This window comes from Heptranchias perlo, chromosome 3 (assembly GCF_035084215.1).
Source record: "Heptranchias perlo isolate sHepPer1 chromosome 3, sHepPer1.hap1, whole genome shotgun sequence".
Taxonomy (NCBI): Eukaryota; Metazoa; Chordata; class Chondrichthyes; order Hexanchiformes; family Hexanchidae; genus Heptranchias; species Heptranchias perlo.
Window position 1 is genome coordinate 106081407 of NC_090327.1, and position 18314 is coordinate 106099720.

At 46.3% G+C, this 18314-nt stretch overlaps 1 protein-coding gene across 1 annotated transcript in view; it reads left to right on the top strand.

The window, feature by feature from the left end:
- The first annotated feature begins 2197 nt into the window (after positions 1-2197).
- Positions 2198-18314, top strand: part of LOC137308584 (docking protein 6-like) — a 187770-nt gene continuing 171653 nt past the window's right edge. Inside the window, exon 1 of the mRNA XM_067977202.1 lies at positions 2198-2305. Within this exon, the coding sequence (XP_067833303.1) occupies positions 2198-2305 (108 nt within the window). The remainder of the gene's footprint in view (positions 2306-18314) is intronic.

Below are 18314 nucleotides of genomic sequence, written 5' to 3' on the forward strand. Positions count from 1 at the left end.
ATTGATTCTGCATGATTTCACACTGGTATGGTGACTTGTCTGTGTATGTCTTTTATTCCAGAATGCATTATATTGCACATTAATGTAAAGTAGTGGCCACCTCCTGAGGCAGTTTAACGTTTACATATCAAACTAAAGGTCAAGCGTAGCACTAAGAAGAATTGCTGAGAAGGTATATTAGCCTGAACCAATTATTGAAATGCCAAGTTGTGCATTAAAGCTTTTGCCATAACATGCTGAGGATTTTGCGCAAAAAACGATATTTATCTTTCTTGGTGTCCTGCAAACTCATTTATTAGTCATAATAATTGAATATTCATCAGCCGTAATGGGCGGGCTCTGGGTCCCACCGGGAAGTGATCAGCTTACTGTTGGTTTTTATTTTTAAAAAGGCCAAAAGTAAACCTGCATTAGAGGAGATCGGTTGGTATTGATTCAGCACTGTCAGGCAGAAAGGCTAAGCATGACAGAATACAGGGCTGCCAATATTTCAGCTTTCAGCAGGATCAGTGGCTTCCAATTTATACTGTTCTTCATCAGCTTCCAACTACCATTTCTTGAATTACTCAACAAAAACGGCCTTAGTGGCTACAGTGATCCAGCCCCAGTAAACTGAAAGCAGCTTGTGTATTTGGACTCCCATGTTTGTTGGAAAGGAGCTATTTTAATCTTGTTGACTGATAGCCTGTTTCAATAAATGTTTCAAACATCACCTTCACTGCAATTCAACAAGAGGACCACTCCCCATAACATTGCATTCTCACTGATTCCCTTAATCAGTTACCAAAATGCCATTACTGCTTCCATAGTTGATTACATACCAGGCTTTTACTAAATGGTCCATTAAATATGTGGAGTAATTTTAACTGAATCAGCAGTACAATTATAACTGCTGCGTGGTTAATAAATTTGCTTACCCGATGGCTTGCTGGGCAAAAGCCCTCTGTAATGCACTAATAAGCCATAAAGGCCAAGAAGGCTCCAGAATTGATCCCTGGTCTGTACCACCATTGCCAATATTTGTGATTCTGAAAGGGAACTCTGACACACACCCCAAGTGGGAGTTTTGACTTAGTACTGAAGTTGTAGCCAAAGAAGTGTCCTTGAAAGTGTTGGAACTCTAATTCAGAATTGTGAGTGTTCATAATGTTTGCTGATTTTGGCCATGTGATGGAAGGAGCTTAACTTGGCCCCAATGACAAAAAGAAGAAAAATCGTCAGGGTTTTTACTCCTGATCACCAACCATCATCCCCTTCACAAAGTGCATGTAAGTGGATGTTTTGTGAGGACAGGTTTGGATTTGGATGGGATCTCTCCAATGATCAAATAGCCTGCAGACACTCCCTGTCTAGTCTGACAGATGAGGAATGGTTAATTGGACGAAGGGCTGCAGGTGGCACCTTTTCTTTTATTCGTTCATGGGATGTGGGCATCGCTGGCAAGGCCGGCATTTATTGCCCATCCCTAATTGCCCTTGAGAAGGTGGTGGTGAGCCGTCGCCTTGAACCGCTGCAGTCCGTGTGGTGAAGATTCTCCCACAGTGCTGTTAGGAAGGGAGTTCCAGGATTTTGACCTAGCGACGATGAAGGAATGGCGATATATTTCCAAGTCGGGATGGTGTGTGACTTGGAGGGGAACGTGCAGGTGGTGGTGTTCCCGTGTGCCTGCTGCCCTTGTTCTTCTAGGTGGTAGAGGTTGCGGGTTTGGGAGGTGCTGTCGAAGAAGCCTTGGCAAGTTGCTGCATTGCATCCTGTGGATGGTACACACTGCAGCCACGGTGCACCGGTGGTGAAGTGAGTGAATGTTTAGGGTGGTGGATGAGCTTCTTGAGTGTTGTTGGAGCTGCACTCATCCAGGCAAGTGGAGAGTATTCCATCACACTCCTGACTTGTGCCTTGTCCCTGTTGAACTGTATTCCCATGGAGGTTATCACCTTCAACAGAAGGGGAGAAAATTATGCAGGGGATTGGGGGCAAATCAAATGTTTTGGTTATTGCAATGTGAAATTTTTTAAAATGCCTTTGCCGAAGCCAATCTCGTGATGGCGGATGTAATAGTAATAAATGAACAGTTGTTTTATTGGTATTTTAAATCCCACACTGGACAATATTATCTTCATTATCATTATGTTCTGCTTCTAACACCTTAATGGTACACTAACCAGGCTTGCTTGCACTCTTTTTATTTTTCTAACAGATGTATAGAAGGTGTTGGTTGGTATTTAAGAAGGCCTCCAGCAAAGGTCCTAGAAGGTTAGAGAAATTTCCTGATGAAAAGGCTGCCTATTTCCGAAACTTTCACAAGGTAAATATTCTCGGCTTTCTACTAAATACTTTCCATCCTATAAGATTAACAGTAACTGCAATCCAGCTAATTAGCACAATATATTCTTAGTTATCATTTCTGGGGGTTCATGTTTGAATTAAGGTCACTTCGGTCATGAGACTGGAGTAATTGATCTTGCTTTGGACGCTAGTGCTTTTAACACCAGAATAGGTTCATTTTTCCTTACATATTTTAAATTAGTGCATGAATTCATCTGTTTGTTATCTACCCTTTTATTTGACAGGTAAAATTCAGCTTGTTGTAAAGAGAAATGCCATTTTAAGTTTGTTTTGTTGTAAAGTATTAGGAACAAAGTCCTTCATTTGTTTGGTTTACTGAGTTGGAGGGTGGGTTGCTGGAGTTGAGTTAAGGAGAGAGCTCTTACACTGGAGTTCACAAGTATAGACCCTATGGCCTAAAAATTGGTCCCCACAGCACCCATTTTTTGAACTGCTAAGGCCCCAAAATAGTGGGGAGAAAGCATGTGCACATTTCCAGCTGGAAGGGTGTCACCCACCTGAAACAGGCGTTAGGCCCTTTGCATATGCAAATAGCCGTGGCCCAATTTCTAGGCCATTAGCTGAAAGAATGCAATGCAGTCGTACACTGTTCACGGGGTAAACACATACTGCTGAATTTTAAATAACCTTGCAGGTAAAGAAAGAATGTGCATTGCTTGGGTTTCATTATTCCATTGCATGTACATAATTAGAACTAGTCCTATTTATGATAACTCTTTAAATTAAATTAAGTATTTTGCATCGTTGCAGTAAAGTTAAATTTATGAATTCATTTTGGAAATTTACATAATAAAAGTTTTCATGAAATGAATTGAGCTTAATCCAATTTTGGTATATCAACAAATCTGAATTTTAAATCATAGTTTGCAGCAGGAAGTTATTAACATTCATTCTCATGAGAATAAACCAATCTGCTATTACATTAATAGACACCACAATACATCCTTGCTGAATATCGAGAATAGATATTTGCATAAAAATTACCCAAGGAAATCAGTATTTATAATTTTGTACAAAGGCAAAGAATAGAAGTAATCTTTGGTTTGTGTATGTGGGGAGGGGGGGAGAAACGAGGCAGTGATTGGGAGGGTGTGGGTGAGTGGTGGGCAGGAGTGGCACACAGTGTTAATGTGGGGTTGAGAGGAGCAGTGCTGCACCTCCTGGCTCCACATTCAGGTAAGTATTTTTAACAAACTTACCTTTTTGATGGCGGCCTGCAGCATTCCCTTTATCGACCTGCCGGTTAGACCGTATGTACACCTGGTTTTCCTGAAGTGGAGATGCCGGTGATGGACTGGGGTTGGCAAATGTAAAGAATCTTACAACACCAGGTTATAGTCCAACAATTTTATTTGAAAATCACAAGCTTTCGGAGGCTTTCTCCTTCGTCAGGTGAATGTGGAAATCCTTGAACGTTTCGCATTTATATTCAGAGAACAATACCTGGTGATTACAGATAATCTTTCCAACTGCCCGTTGTCAAGGCAATCAAAGTGTTCAGACAGAGAGGTGTTACCTACAGGACCACCGAATATACAAACGGCCAGAACACAAAACAGAGAGAGAGGGAGAAACATCCGAAAGGAAGAGAAAGACAGAAAATGACCCGTTGTATTAAAAACAGATAACTTTTATTCGCTGGTGGGGTTACGTGTAGCGTGACATGAACCCAAGATCCCGGTTGAGGCCGTCCTCATGTGTGCGGAACTTGGCTATCAATTTCTGCTCAACGATATTGCGTTGTTGTGTGTCTCGAAGGCCGCCTTGGAGAACGCTTACCCAAAGATCGGTGGCTGAATGTCCTTGACTGCTGAAGTGTTCCCCGACTGGGAGGGAACCCTCCTGTCTGGCGATTGTTGCGTGGTGTCCATTCATCCGTTGTCGCAGTGTCTGCATGGTCTCGCCAATGTACCATGCTCTGGGGCATCCTTTCCTGCAACATATGAGGTAGACAACGTTGGCCGAGTCACAGGAGTATGAACCATGTACCTGGTGGGTGGTGTCCTCTCGTGTGATGGTGGTATCTGTGTCAATAATCTGGCATGTCTTGCAGAGGTTGCCGTGGCAGGGTTGTGTGGTGTCGTGGACGCTGTTCTCCTGAAAGCTGGGTAATTTGCTGCGAACGATGGTCTGTTTGAGGTTGGGTGGCTGCTTGAAGGCGAGTAGTGGAGGTGTGGGGATGGCCTTAGCGAGGTGTTCGTCGTCATCGATGACATGTTGAAGGCTGCAGAGAACATGGCGTAGTTTCTCCGCTCCGGGGAAGTACTGGACGACGAAGGGTACTCTGTTGGTTGCGACCCGTGTTGGTCTTCTGAGGAGGTCTATGCGATTTTTCGCTGTGGCCCGTCGGAACTGTCGATCGACGAGTCGAGCGTCATATCCGGTTCTTACGAGGGCATCTTTCAGCGTCTGTAGGTGTCCATCGCATTCCTCCTCGTCTGAGCAGATCCTGTGTATTCGCAGGGCCTGTCCATAGGGGATGGCCTCTTTGACGTGGTTAGGGTGGAAGCTGGAAAAGTGGAGCATCGTGAGGTTGTCCGTGGGCTTGCGGTAGAGTGAGGTGCTGAGGTGCCCGTCTTTGATGGAGATTCATGTGTCCAAGAAAGAAACTGATTCTGAGGAGTAGTCCATGGTGAGCTTGATGGTGGGATGGAATTTGTTGATGTTATCGTGTAGTCTCTTTAGTGATTCTTCGCCGTGGGTCCATAGGAAGAAAATGTCGTCGATGTATCTGGTGTATAGTGTTGGTTGGAGGTCCTGTGCAGTGAAGAAGTCCTGCTCGAACTTGTGCATAAAAATGTTGGCGTATGGGGGTGTGAATTTGGTCCCCATGGCTGTTCCGTGTGTTTGGGTAAAGAACTGGTTATCGAAGGTGAAGACATTGTGATTCAGGATGAAGCGGATGAGTTGTAGGATGGCGTCTGGAGATTGGCTGTTGTTGGTGTTGAGTATTGATGCTGTTGCAGCGATGCCGTCATCGTGGGGGATACTGGTGTAGAGTGCCGATACGTCCATCGTGGTGAGAAGTGTTCCTGGTTCAACGGTCCGTGGGTACTGAGTTTTTGTAGGAAGTCTGTAGTGTCGTGACAGAAGCTGGGGGTTCCCTGTACGATGGGTTTCAGGATGCCCTCGACATATCCAGAGAGGTTCTCACACAGGGTTCCGTTGCCTGATACGATAGGACGTCCGGGTGTGTTGGCTTTGTGTATCTTTGGGAGGCAGTAGAAGTCTCCCACGCGGGGAGTACGTGGGATGAGAGCGCGTAGGATGCTTTGAAGGTCTGGATCAAAGATCTTGATCAGTTTGTTGAGCTGGTGGGTGTGTTCTTTGGTCGGATCTGCGGGTAACCGTCTGTAGTGTTCCTGGTTGTCCAGTTGTCGGTATGCTTCTTTGCAATAGTCCGTTCTGTTCTGTATGACGATGGCTCCTCCTTTGTCCGCTGGTTTGATGACGATGTTGCGGTTGGTCTTGAGAGCGTTGATGGCGTTGCGTTGTGTTCGGGTGACATTCTGGACTGTCTTGTGAGTGCGGCTGATGAATCTGGCATTGACGCATTTCCTGACAGCTTGAGCATACATGTCAAGCTTAGGGCAGCGACCCTCCGGAGGAGTCCAGTTTTCCTGAACGCAGCTGACCTGGCCCTGTTTCAGGCATGGGAGCTGGATGCCTATTTTTTGCCTATAGCAATATGGCGGGCCATGCACTTCCAGCTCTTAATGAGTGTGCACTTCCTGCCCGCCATATTGGACACTTAGGTGCCCGAAGGACTGACGCGTGCCATGGAGTTTCTAGGCCTTAGACTTTTGATTGGCTTTAATTGTTATGGGTTGAGACTGGCTTCTGTTTGGATTTTCCCTCTGTTCTTCAAAAGGAATGGGGAAAGAAATTCTTGGAACTGAATTTCCACTTATACTATTGATTAGGGTTCAACAACTTCAGTAATTTAAATCTGTGTACTGGTTTGATAGACTGCAGGGCAGTGAGGAGGGAAACTCTACATGATCTGAACCTAATCCAATTATTTTCATCTCAATCTGACAATGCTACAGTATGTTAACCCTACACGTGACTCATTTCATCCAGCAATACCATTGTCCAGCATTGAGTGGGCTTTCTGGAAATTTCTAAAATGTGGGTCAGGCACCAAAAGTTAGTGGCCTTAAAAAATTGGATCATGCTGCACCCCTTTCACTTGGGCAGCAAGGCCTCATTCCTGGGACTGCGCCTCAGCACTTATATGGCTCTGTGCAAGAACTGTCAACATTGGCTCTTAGAGCCAAGATGGCAGCCATCTGAGGTTCCATGGAGGTAGTGTTAGCTGGCATGGAAGCTGTCAGTAGAGGCTCCAGCATGGTAAGTGCCATTGACACATTCATGGAGCTGACCACTTGGTCCATGTTGGTCAGGACGGTCTCCATACTCTGCGCGAAGCTGCAACACAATGTAGAGCTGGAATCCAGCATGCTCTGAGCCATTGTGCGCAAGCTCGCTGGCAGGCTGCCCAGTGTACCAAGCATTCTCCGGTGTACGCCCATCAGCCTTCTTCGGTAGGCTGGGCCCTCAAAGTGAGCATCTGAGTCCTCTGTAGCTCTTGCCCCCCGACGAGCTAGCACCGATGGTGTCCTATCCTCTTGCCTTTACTCCTGCATGCTTGTGGCCAGTGATTCACACGTGAAGATCCCTCATCCAACCTACCCTCTTAAGTGCACATGGTTCCAGTCTCTGAGCTGGCGCTCGAGTGATGTTTCATCTTCAGGAAGGCCGCCCTCCTCTTCAAGTGGCAGAGGGGCCTTGATATTTTCAGCACCTGAAATAAAAGAGAGGGAAAAGGGTTAGCTTTTGGTGTGAAGAGAGAACAAAGGAGTGGCTGGTGAGGGCAGCTGCAGTTTGTCATGCAGAGTGTGTAGGGTGTGATAGAAGTACAAAGGGAAAAAGAGCTCTTGGCATTGACCTTCTCAATGTCCTCATCCCATTGGCGGCAGAGAAGTTTTCTGGAGGGCTTGCTTTCCTCCTCTCCATTGCCTCTACAAGGGCCTCCAAAGCTGCATTCGAGAACCTGGGTACCATCTCAGTACCTCTTCCAGCCACTTTATCTCTTGGAGAATTTTACCCTCTTTTCTTTAAGAGATGCTGGCTGCTTTTCAGTGTCTTCATTTGATCCTGATTTCCCGTCCCCCCACAAATAGACAGGCAGGGGGGAATTTCAACCCCCCCAAGAGGGGGGGGTCAAATTGCTAAAAATGTGAAACCCGAACGTGCCTCTTTCTGGTTTAACCGCGGTGGGTTTGGGGGCGTCCGAGTAACCTGGTCTGGAGAGACGGGTCAGTGATTTGAATATTTAAATGAGACTCCATTCCTGAGATTTTGGGAGCCATTTGAATTTAATGGCTGGTTCCCGGGGCTCAGGAACTCTGGCAGCTGAAGGGAGGTGGGAGCTGTCAAATCCAGCAGGTATGCACTTTTGCAGCACAGGCTTGTGGACCAGGAGGAGCAGGAGTGTATCTCCCCTGGCCCCTCAAGCACATCTTCTGTCATGATTTCTTCCGACGCCCTCCCCCACCCGCGATTTTCAGACCTCCCTCGAGATCTTCAGACCCCCCACTGCGATCACTCCCCCTCCCCCCACGAGATCTCTCCCTCCCTCCCTGCTGCCGTGCTCTGAGCCCACCCCTCTTTCCACCGCCTCCCCCCCACCCCCCCCACAATGACCACTAATCTTCTCGATTGCTGTCCTGGACCACAGGCTTTCCCGCCTGGCAGCGACCAGCCTCTCAGGACAATGGAGATAGAGAGTAAAATGAAACCGAAAAAAGGGACGTATGATAGATGTCAGATTGATAACACAAGTGAGAACCAGGCAGAATATAGAAAGTTCAGAGGGGAAGTGAAAAAGGAAATAAGAGGGGCAAAGACAGAGTATGAGAATAGACTGGCGGCCAACATAAAAGGGAATCCAAAAATCTTCTACAGGCATGTAAATAGGTCGTAAGAGGAGGGGTGAGGCCGATTAGGGACCATAAAGGAGATCTACTCATGGAGGCAGAGGGGATGGCTGAGGTACTGAATGAGTACTTTGCATCTGTCTTTACCAAAGAAGAAGATGCTGCCAGAGTCTCAGTAAAGGAAGATATAGTTGAGATACTGGATGGGCTAAATATTGATAAAGAAGAGGTACTAGAAAGGCTAGCTGTACTTAAAGTAGATAAGTCACCCGGTCTGAATGGGATGCATTCTAGGTTGCTGAGGGAAGTAAGGATGGAAATTGTGGAGGTACTGGCAATAATCTTCCAAACATCCGTAAATACAGGGATGATGCCAGAGGACTGGAGAATTGTAAATGTTACACCCTTGTTCAAAAAAAGATGTAAGGATAAACCCAGCAACTATAGGCCAGTCAGTTTAACCTTAGTGGTGGGGAAACTTTTAGAAACGATAATCCGGGACAGAATTAACAGTCACTTGGACGAGGGTGGATTGATTAAGGAAAGCCAGCACGGATTTGTTAATGGCAAATCGTGTTTAACTAACCTGATAGAGTTTTTTGATAAGGTAACAGAGAGGGTAGATGAGGGCAATGCAGTTGATGTGCATATAGGAGAAAAAAAAATGAGGTTGAGATTTGCAAAGCCCGAACAGAAACAGTCGTGGAAGCAGAATCCATAATAGCTTTTAAGAGAGAAGTGGATAAATATTTGAAAAAGAAAAATTTAAAACGAGTCAGGTAGTGGTCTGTTTTGATACTCTACAGCTTTTGAAAACGGGAATAAGATTTATGGAGGCATATGTCCAGTAGCTAAAAGCAATTACCAGCCATGGTTTTGTGTTTGTTTCCTGGGTATGTTATTGAATGTTTACCTAGATCCCAAGGCAAGGATAGACACCCTCATCAGTATGGGGAGTTGGAACTATCCACGAGAGCAATCTTAGGATCAGAAAGCTCCAGAAACTTAACAAAGACCTATGCTCATTCAGAACTGTGTTGATATGACATAAATTATTTCACTTAGAGCCCTTACAGCCAACAGAGAAAGGAAACTTTCACCCAGTCAGTCTGGGCTGGAATTCAACTGAGATCCCTATTGTGAATGGACACAGTACTAATTCACTGAATCCTAATGTCCTCCAGAGCGGAGTATTTTATCATAGAATCATAGAATCTCACAGCTCAGAAGGAGGCCATTTGGATCATCGTGCCTGTGCCAGCTCTTTCAAAGAGCTAGTAACATAGGAACATGAGTAGGCCATTCAACCCCTGGAGTCTGACTCAGTACCACTGATCCACCAGGAGTGCATTCCCAGGCTGCTCAGGATTCCATTATTTTCCCAAGACCTGGGGGTAAATTTTAACTTCCAGCCAGAATGGGGGAGGGATGGGGGGAGATTTCCAGGTGCGAAACCAAGAGGGTAAATGGATCGTGACCTTAATGACGCCCAGCAATGGCACTTCCAGGTTTAGCGCCCAATGTGGGGGGGGGTCAGCCACCATCATGGTTCGGGTGGTCAGCAAGCATCGTGCATCGGTGGGGATCCACCATCAGGGGTGGGGGGTGGGGGCTCGGCCGATCGCGGGGTTCCTGTCGGTCAGGTGAGCTTGAGCACTCCTGCTCCTCCGGGCCCACAAGCAGAGCAATAAAGGCACTCACCTCATGGATCCAGCCCTTCCCGCCTGCTTTCACCTGACATGATTCGGAGGCGATGGGAAACCCGAACAAGTAAGGTTAGATTCATTTTAATTGTCCAGTACACAAAATATTAAGCACCTCAAGTATCTCAATGAGATACATTGCCCTTTTAAATATCGGCCCGCCGGCTTTAAATGGAGTTGGGACTTCCTGGTGTCTGCTGTCCACATGCAGACAAATCTGCCTGGGTTAAACCCAGAAGTGGGGGTGTTGGAGCTGGGGTGCATTCCCACTTTGAAAATTTAGGCTTTAACCAACTTTTTACCCCCTATCATTGGGCCCGGGTAGCGCAATCCATTATTAACCCGCGCCCGATGGCCCCCGCGCAGGCAGGACGAGAACTTCTTCCAGCTTGAGTATTTAACCTTCAAGCAGTGTTGAAATCCAGGCCTTACACAAAGATTGAAGTAAATGCGCACTTTCCCCCAGCAGGGGGAGCCTCAATCTCTTAAAGGGAGGATGTCTCTTAAAATCTCGTAAAGGTAGCCGGTACATGTTGTTTGCTTAAAAAAATAACAGTCTGCTGTCTGCACGGAGTCTAAACGGAGATCAGACATCGCACACGTAAAACACAGATGCAGGTCCTGTCCCTATGTTTACAAACTGATGAGTTATGTTAAAACATTGAATAAAGCTTGCACACTACTAAATCCCACATCCTCACCAAGCTGCCGATCTGAGTTTGTACCAGGCCTGCGAGAGAGTGTGCACCAAAGTTCTCTGCTGATGCATTAGAGGTCTTGGTGCAAGAGATGGACAGAAAGAGGGACATCCTATATCTGCAGGGTAGTAGTGGGCGGGCCGGCAAGAGGCCCTCCAGACATATGCCCAAAAGACATATGGGGGGAGGCAGTGGGGGACGAAGTCAATGCCAGGCGCACAGCATCATGAACATGGATGCAGTGCAGGAGGAAGTTCAATGCTTTGACATGAGTGGTCAAGGTGAGTGAGGTCAACTGTCAAGTGGCATCTCCTACCAACTGCACCACACACTACACCCCCATCCCCCACATACCAACAAACTCTTTCCATCAGTACTCAACTCTTCCAATCAGATGCTTCCTCTCATCCTTACACATTACCACTATGTTGCAAGCCACCCAGCCACAACTCACACACACTGGCAGCTATTCAACCATGACATGCACATCACGCAGACAAACGTCCCGCTTTCTTGCAGGAGAAGGTGGCACATAACAGGAGGCTGCAAGTGACGGTCGCATTTAGCCCCTTGAGCCTGTTCCGCCATTCAATGAGATCATGGTTGATCTGTGACCTAACTCCATATACCCGCCTTAGCCCCATATGCCTTAATACCCTTGGTTCACAGAAATCTATTAATCTTAGATTTAGAATTCACAATTGAGCTAGCATCAGCTGCCATTTGCAGAAGAGTGTTCCAAACTTCTCCCACCCTTTGCGTGTAGAAGCATTTCCTAACTTCACTCCTGTAGGTCCTGGCTCTAAATGTTAGGCTATGTCCCCTCGTCCTAGTATTCAAGCCAGGAGACTTTCAAAAACAGTTATAAATGCATCAGCAGCCAGAAGCAATAATCCAGCAACTAACCTATAAATCCTGCACGGTCCCTTTTAAATAGCTGGTTTGGGGGGGCCCGCCAGATACTCTAAGACATGTTCAGATGGTCGTGGTTAAGATTGTACGTTGAGTTGAGCGTTAAGTCCCAAAATGGTGTCTATCCCTTTAAATCAGCATTGCACACTGATTGTGTCCATTTTCTCCTTACTTTACATGCTGCCGGCGTTCGGTATTTGCGCATGTGCTAATACCTACACCAAAATGGCGTCCAGCGCACATCACGCTGGAAACGTGCATATGCAGCCAAGACGACATCTTGGCACTTCGGGAGGCTGTGTAGCGCTGAAACAATGGGCGCTACACGGTCCAATTTCTAGCCCTTAGCATTTTTACTGCCCACCCACTCCCAACTCACCCGTTCTTGGGGGTTAAAATTTACTCCCTGATCTCTGTATTGTTATTTTTCCCTTGGATCTTTTAACAAAATGTTCTCAGCTCTCCAGATGAAACTGACCACTTGCTGAAGTGCCAGGCGCTCTCTGGTACTTTGGCCAAGTGCCCACCCGTGAGTCTTGACAGTGTCTCAGGAGGCTATTCGATTATGGAAAGTGTCACGGTCAACCCGACCATGTCATAGGAACATAGGACTGGAGTAGGCCATTCAGCCCCTCGAGCCTGTTCTGCCATTCAATTAGATTATGTCTGATCTGTGTCTTAATTCCATCAACCTGCCTTGGTTCAGTAACCCTTTATGCCTTTGTTTAACAAAAATCTATCAATCTCAGATTGGAATTTTCAATTGACCTAGCCTCAACTGCTTTGTGGGGAAGAGAGTTCCAGATTTCCAATACCCTTTATGTGAAGAAGTACTTCCTGACATCACCCCTGAACAGCCTAGCTCTAATTTTAAGGTTATGCCCCTTTGTTCTGCACCCACCAGAGGAAATAGTTTCTCCCGAAATACCTTATCAACTCCTTTAATCATCTTAAACATCTCAGTTAGATCACCCCTTAATCTTCTATACTCAAGGGAATACAGGCCTCGTCTATGCAACCGGTCCTCATGATTTAACCCTTTTAGCCCCGGTATCATTCTGATCTATCTGCACTGCATCCTCTCCAAGGCCAATATATTCCTGAGGTGCGGTGTCCAGAACTGAATGCAATACTCTCAATGGGATCTAACCAGAGCTTTTTATAACTGTAACATAACTTCCACCCCATTGTATTCCAGCCCCTTTAAGGCCAACTTTCCATTAGCCTTTTCAATTATTTTTTGTACCTGTCCACTAGCTTTTAGTGATTTATGTACTTGCACCTCTAAATCTCTCTGCTCCTCCAAAGTCCGAGCTTCTCACCATTTAGAAAATGCTGTAATCTATCTTTTACGTCCAAAGTGGATGACCTCACATTTCCCCACATTTATTTCCATCTGCCACAGTTTTTCCCACTCACATAATCTATCAATGTTCCTTTGCAACTTTCTGCTCCCATCTACACTATTTACTGTGCCATCTAATTTGGCGTCATCAGCAGACTTGGATATATGGCTCTCTACTCCTTCATCTAAGTTATTTATAAATATAGTGAAAAGCTGAGGCCCCGGTACAGATCCCTGGGGGACACTACTAGTCACATCCTGCCAATTGGAGTACATACCCATTATCCCTGCTCTCTGTCTCCTACCTCTTAATCAATTTCCTACCCATGTCAATAGGTTGCCTCCAATTCCATGCAATCCCATTTTTGTTAAGAGTCACTTATATGGAACCTTATTGAATGCCTTCTGGAAGTCCATATAAATAACATCCATTGACATTCCCTTATCTACCATGGTTAGTTACGTCCTCAAAAAATTCAATTAAGTTAGTTAGACATGACTTACCCATTACAAATCCATGCTGGCTCTCTCTGATCAGTACATATTTGTCCAAGTGCTCAGTCATTCTGTTCCTAATAACAGATTTTAGTAGCTTCCCCACAACTGACATTAAACTAATAGGTCTATAATTTCCTGGTTTCTCTCTCCCACCTTTCTTAAATAATGGAGTTACATTGGCAATTTTCCAATACAAGGGGACAATTCCTGAATCAAGAGAGTTTTGGAAGATCATGACTAAAGCATCTACAATTTCCTCACCTACTTCTTTTAATACCCTGGGGTAGAAACCATCAGGTCCTGGAGATTTGTTTATCTTTAGTGTTGTTATTTTCTCCATTGCCATTTTTTTTGCGTATATTAAATCTAGTTAGTTCCTCCCCTTGATTTATTTTTAGTTTTGCTCGTATCTCTGGTACTTTATCCTCATCCTCTACTGTGAAGATCGATATAAAGTAATTATTTAGCGAGTCTGCCATTTCCTTATTTTCAATCACAATATCACCTGTGTTTGTCTTTCTCTTAATATGCTTGTAAAAACCTTTAGTGTTGTCCTTGATATCCCTAACAAGTTTTTTCTCATATTCCTTTTTTTGCAGCTCTTACCATTTTCTTTGCATCCCTTAAGTGTTCCTTGTATCTCTCGCAGTTTGTGGGGTCTTTACTGTTCTTTGCATTCATATAAGCCCTTTCTTTTAGTTTTATACTATTTCTCTCACTTCTCTTGTTGACCAAGGTTGTTCAATTACACAAGTAGAACTCTTGCCCTTTAGGAGTATGCACAGGTCTTGTATTCTACAAAATACTTCTTTGAACACCTCCCACTGTTCATCTGTAGTTTTATCCGTTAATAGTTCTGCCCAGTCTATTGTGGTCAATTTTTGCCTCATCCCTCCAAACTCCACCTTACCTAAATTTAAAACCTTGGTTTATGACTCACCCTTCTCCCTCTCAAACCTAATATCGAATTCAATCATCTTATGGTCATTGTTAGCTTGGTGTTCCCTTACTGTTAGATTGTTGATTAATTCAGGCTCATTACTCATCACTAAATCTACGATGGCCTGTTCTCTTATTGGTTCAAGAGCATATTGTTCCAGCTACATCATTAAATAAATTTAAAACAGAAATAGACAGTTTCCTAGAAGTAAAGGGAATTAGGGGTTACGGGGAGCGGGCAGGAAATTGGACATGAATTTAGATTTGAGGTCAGGATCAGATCAGCCATGATCTTATTGAATGGCGGAGCAGGCTCGAGGGGCCGATTGGTCTACTCCTGCTCCTATTTCTTATGTTCTTATGTAAAGCTGTCTCGAATACACTCAGAAATTCACTGCCTTTGGGACTCGAGCTGTTCAGCTACTCCCAGTCGATGTGAAAATTAAAGTCTCCCGTTATAACCATTCTGTTTTTGCAACAAGCTTCTCTGATCTCCGGGTTTATGCATCCAGCTACTTTATTACTGCTATCAGGAGGTCTGTAGACAACTCCCACCAAAGTCTTACATCTTTTTCTATTCCTCAATTCTACCCAGAGAGTTTCTACTGCCTGCTTACCCTTATTTATTTATTTTTTATTCGTTCACGGGATGTGGGCGTCGCTGGCGAGGCCAGCATTCATTGCCCATCCCGAATTGCCCTCGAGAAGGTGGTGGTGAGCCGCCTTCTTGAACCGCTGCAGTCCGTGTGGTGACGGTTCTCCCACAGTGCTGTTAGAAAGGGAGTTCCAGGATTTTGACCCAGCGACAATGAAGGAACGGCGATATATTTCCAAGTCGGGATGGTGTGTGACTTGGAGGGGAACGTGCAGGTGGTGGTGTTCCCATGCGCCTGCTGCTCTTGTCCTTCTAGGTGGTAGAGGTCGCGGGTTTGGGAGGTGCTGTCGAAGAAGCCTTGGCGAGTTGCTGCAGTGCATCCTGTGGATGGTGCACACTGCAGCCACAGTGCGCCGGTGGTGAAGGGAGTGAATGTTTAGGGTGGTGGATGGGGTGCCAATCAAGCGGGCTGCTTTATCTTGGATGGTGTCGAGCTTCTTGAGTGTTGTTGGAGCTGCACTCATCCAGGCAAGTGGGGAGTATTCCATCACACTCCTGACTTGTGCCTTGTAGATGGCGGAAAGGCTTTGAGGAGTCAGGAGGTGAGTCACTCACCGCAGAATACCCAGCCTCTGACCTGCTCTTGTAGCCACAGCATGTATATGGCTGGTCCAGTTAAGTTTCTGGTCAATGGTGACTCCCAGGATGTTGATGGTGGGGGATTCGGCGATGGTAATGCCGTTGAATGTCAAGGGGAGGTGGTTAGACTCTCTCTTGTTGGAGATGGCCATTGCCTAGCACTTGTCTGGCGTGAATGTTACTTGCCACTTATGAGCCCAAGCCTGGATGTTGTCCAGGTCTTGCTGCATGCGGGCTCGGACTGCTTCATTATCTGAGGGGTTGCAAATGGAACTGAACACTGTGCAGTCATCAGCGAACATCCCCATTTCTGACCTTATGATGGATGGAAGGTCATTGATGAAGCAGCTGAAGATGGTTGGGCCTAGGACACTGCCCTGAGGAACTCCTGCAGCAATGCCCTGGGGCTGAGATGATTGGCCTCCAACAACCACTACCATCTTCCTTTGTGCTAGGTATGACTCCAGCCACTGGAGAGTTTTCCCCCTGATTCCCATGGACTTCAATTTTACTAGGGCTCCTTGGTGCCACACTCGGTCAAATGCTGCCTTGATGTCAAGGGCATTCACTCTCACCTCACCTCTGGAATTCAGCTCTTTTGTCCATGTTTGGACCAAGGCTGTAATGAGGTCTGGAGCCGTGTGGTCCTGGCGGAACCCAAACTGAGCATCGGTGAGCAGGTTATTGGTGAGTAAGTGTCGCTTGATAGCACTGTCGACTACACCTTCCATCACTTTGCTGATGATTGAGAGTAGACTGATGGGGCGGTAATTGGCCTGATTGGATTTGTCCTGCTTTTTGTGGACAGGACATACCTGGGCAATTTTCCACATTGTCGGGTAGATGCCAGTCTTGTAGCTGTACTGGAACAGCTTGACTAGAGGCGCAGCTAGTTCTGGAGCACAAGTCTTCAGCACTACAGCCGGGATGTTGTCGGGGCCCATAGCCTTTGCTGTATCCAGTGCACTCAGCCGTTTCTTGATATCACGTGGAGTGAATCGAATTGGCCGAAGACTGGCTTCCGTGATGGTGGGGATATCGGGAGGAGGCTGAGATGGATCATCCACTCGGCACTTCTGGCTGAAGATGGTTGCAAATGCTTCAGCATTGTCTTTTGCACTCACGTGCTGGACTCCGCCATCATTGAGAATGGGGATGTTTGCAGAGCCTCCTCCTCCCCTTAGTTGTTTAATTGTCCACCACCATTCACGACTGGATGTGGCAGGACTGCAGAGCTTTGATCTGATCCGTTGGTTGTGGAATCGCTTAGCTCTGTCTATAGCATGTTGCTTCCGCTGTTTAGCATGCATGTAGTCCTGAGTTGTAGCTTCACCAGGTTGGCACCTCATTTTTAGGTACGCCTGGTGCTGCTCCTGGCATGCTCTTCTGCACTCCTAATTGAACCAGGGTTGATCCCCTGGCTTGTTGGTAATGGTAGAGTGAGGAATATGCCGGGCCATGAGGTTACAGATTGTGCTGGAATACAATTCTGCTGCTGCTGATGGCCCACAGTGCCTCATGGATGCCCAGTTTTGAGCTGCTAGATCCATTCTGAATCTATCCCATTTAGCACGGTGGTAGTGCCACACAACACGTTGGATGGTGTCCTCAGTGCGAAGACGGGACTTCATCTCCACGAGGACTGTGCGGTGGTCACTCCCACCAATACTGTCATGGACAGATGCATTTGCGACAGGTGGATTGGTGAGGATGAGGTCAAGTAAGTTTTTCCCTCGTGTTGGTTCGCTCACCACCTGCCGCAGGCCCAGTCTGGCAGCTATGTCCTTCAGGACTCGGCCAGCTCGGTTAGTAGTGGTGCTACCGAGCCACTCTTGGTGATGGACATTGAAGTCCCCCACCCAGAGTACATTCTGTGCCCTTGCTACCCTCAGTGCTTCCTCCAAGTGGTGCTCAACATGGAGGAGGACTGATTCATCAGCTGAGGGAGGATGGTGGGTGGTAATCAGCAGGAGATTTCCGTGCCCATGTTTGACCTGATGCCATGAGATTTCATGGGGTCCAGAGTCAATGTTGAGGACTCCCAGGGCCACTCCCTCCTGACTGTATATCACTGTACCGCCACCTCTGGTGGGTCTGTCCTGCCGGTGGGACAGGACATACCCAGGGATGGTGATGGAAGAGTCTGGGACATTGGCTGAAAGATATGATTCTGTAAGTATGGCTATGTCAGGCTGTTGCTTGACTAGTCTGTGGGACAGCTCTCCCAATTTTGGCACAAGTCCCCAGATGTTAGTAAGGAGGACCTTGCAGGGTCGACTGGGCTTGTTGTTTTGCCATTGTCGTGCCTCGTGGTCCGATGCCGGGTGGTCCGTCCGGTTTTATTCTTATTATGACTTTTCGTAGCGAGATTTTTACAACTGAGTGGCTTGCTTGGCCATTTCAGAGGGCAATTAAGAATCAACCACATTGCTGTGGGTCTGGAGTCACATGTAGGCCAGACCGGGTAAGGACGGCAGGTTTCCTTCCCTAAAGGGCATTAGTGAACCAGATGGGTTTTTACGACAATCCGGTAGTTTCATGGCCATCATTACTGATACGAGTATTTTAATTCCAGATTTTTATTTAATTAATTGAATTTAATTAATTAATTGAATTTAAATTCGCCAGCTGCCTTGGCGGGATTTGAACTCATGACTCTGGATTACTAGCCCAGTAACATAACCACTATGCTACCGT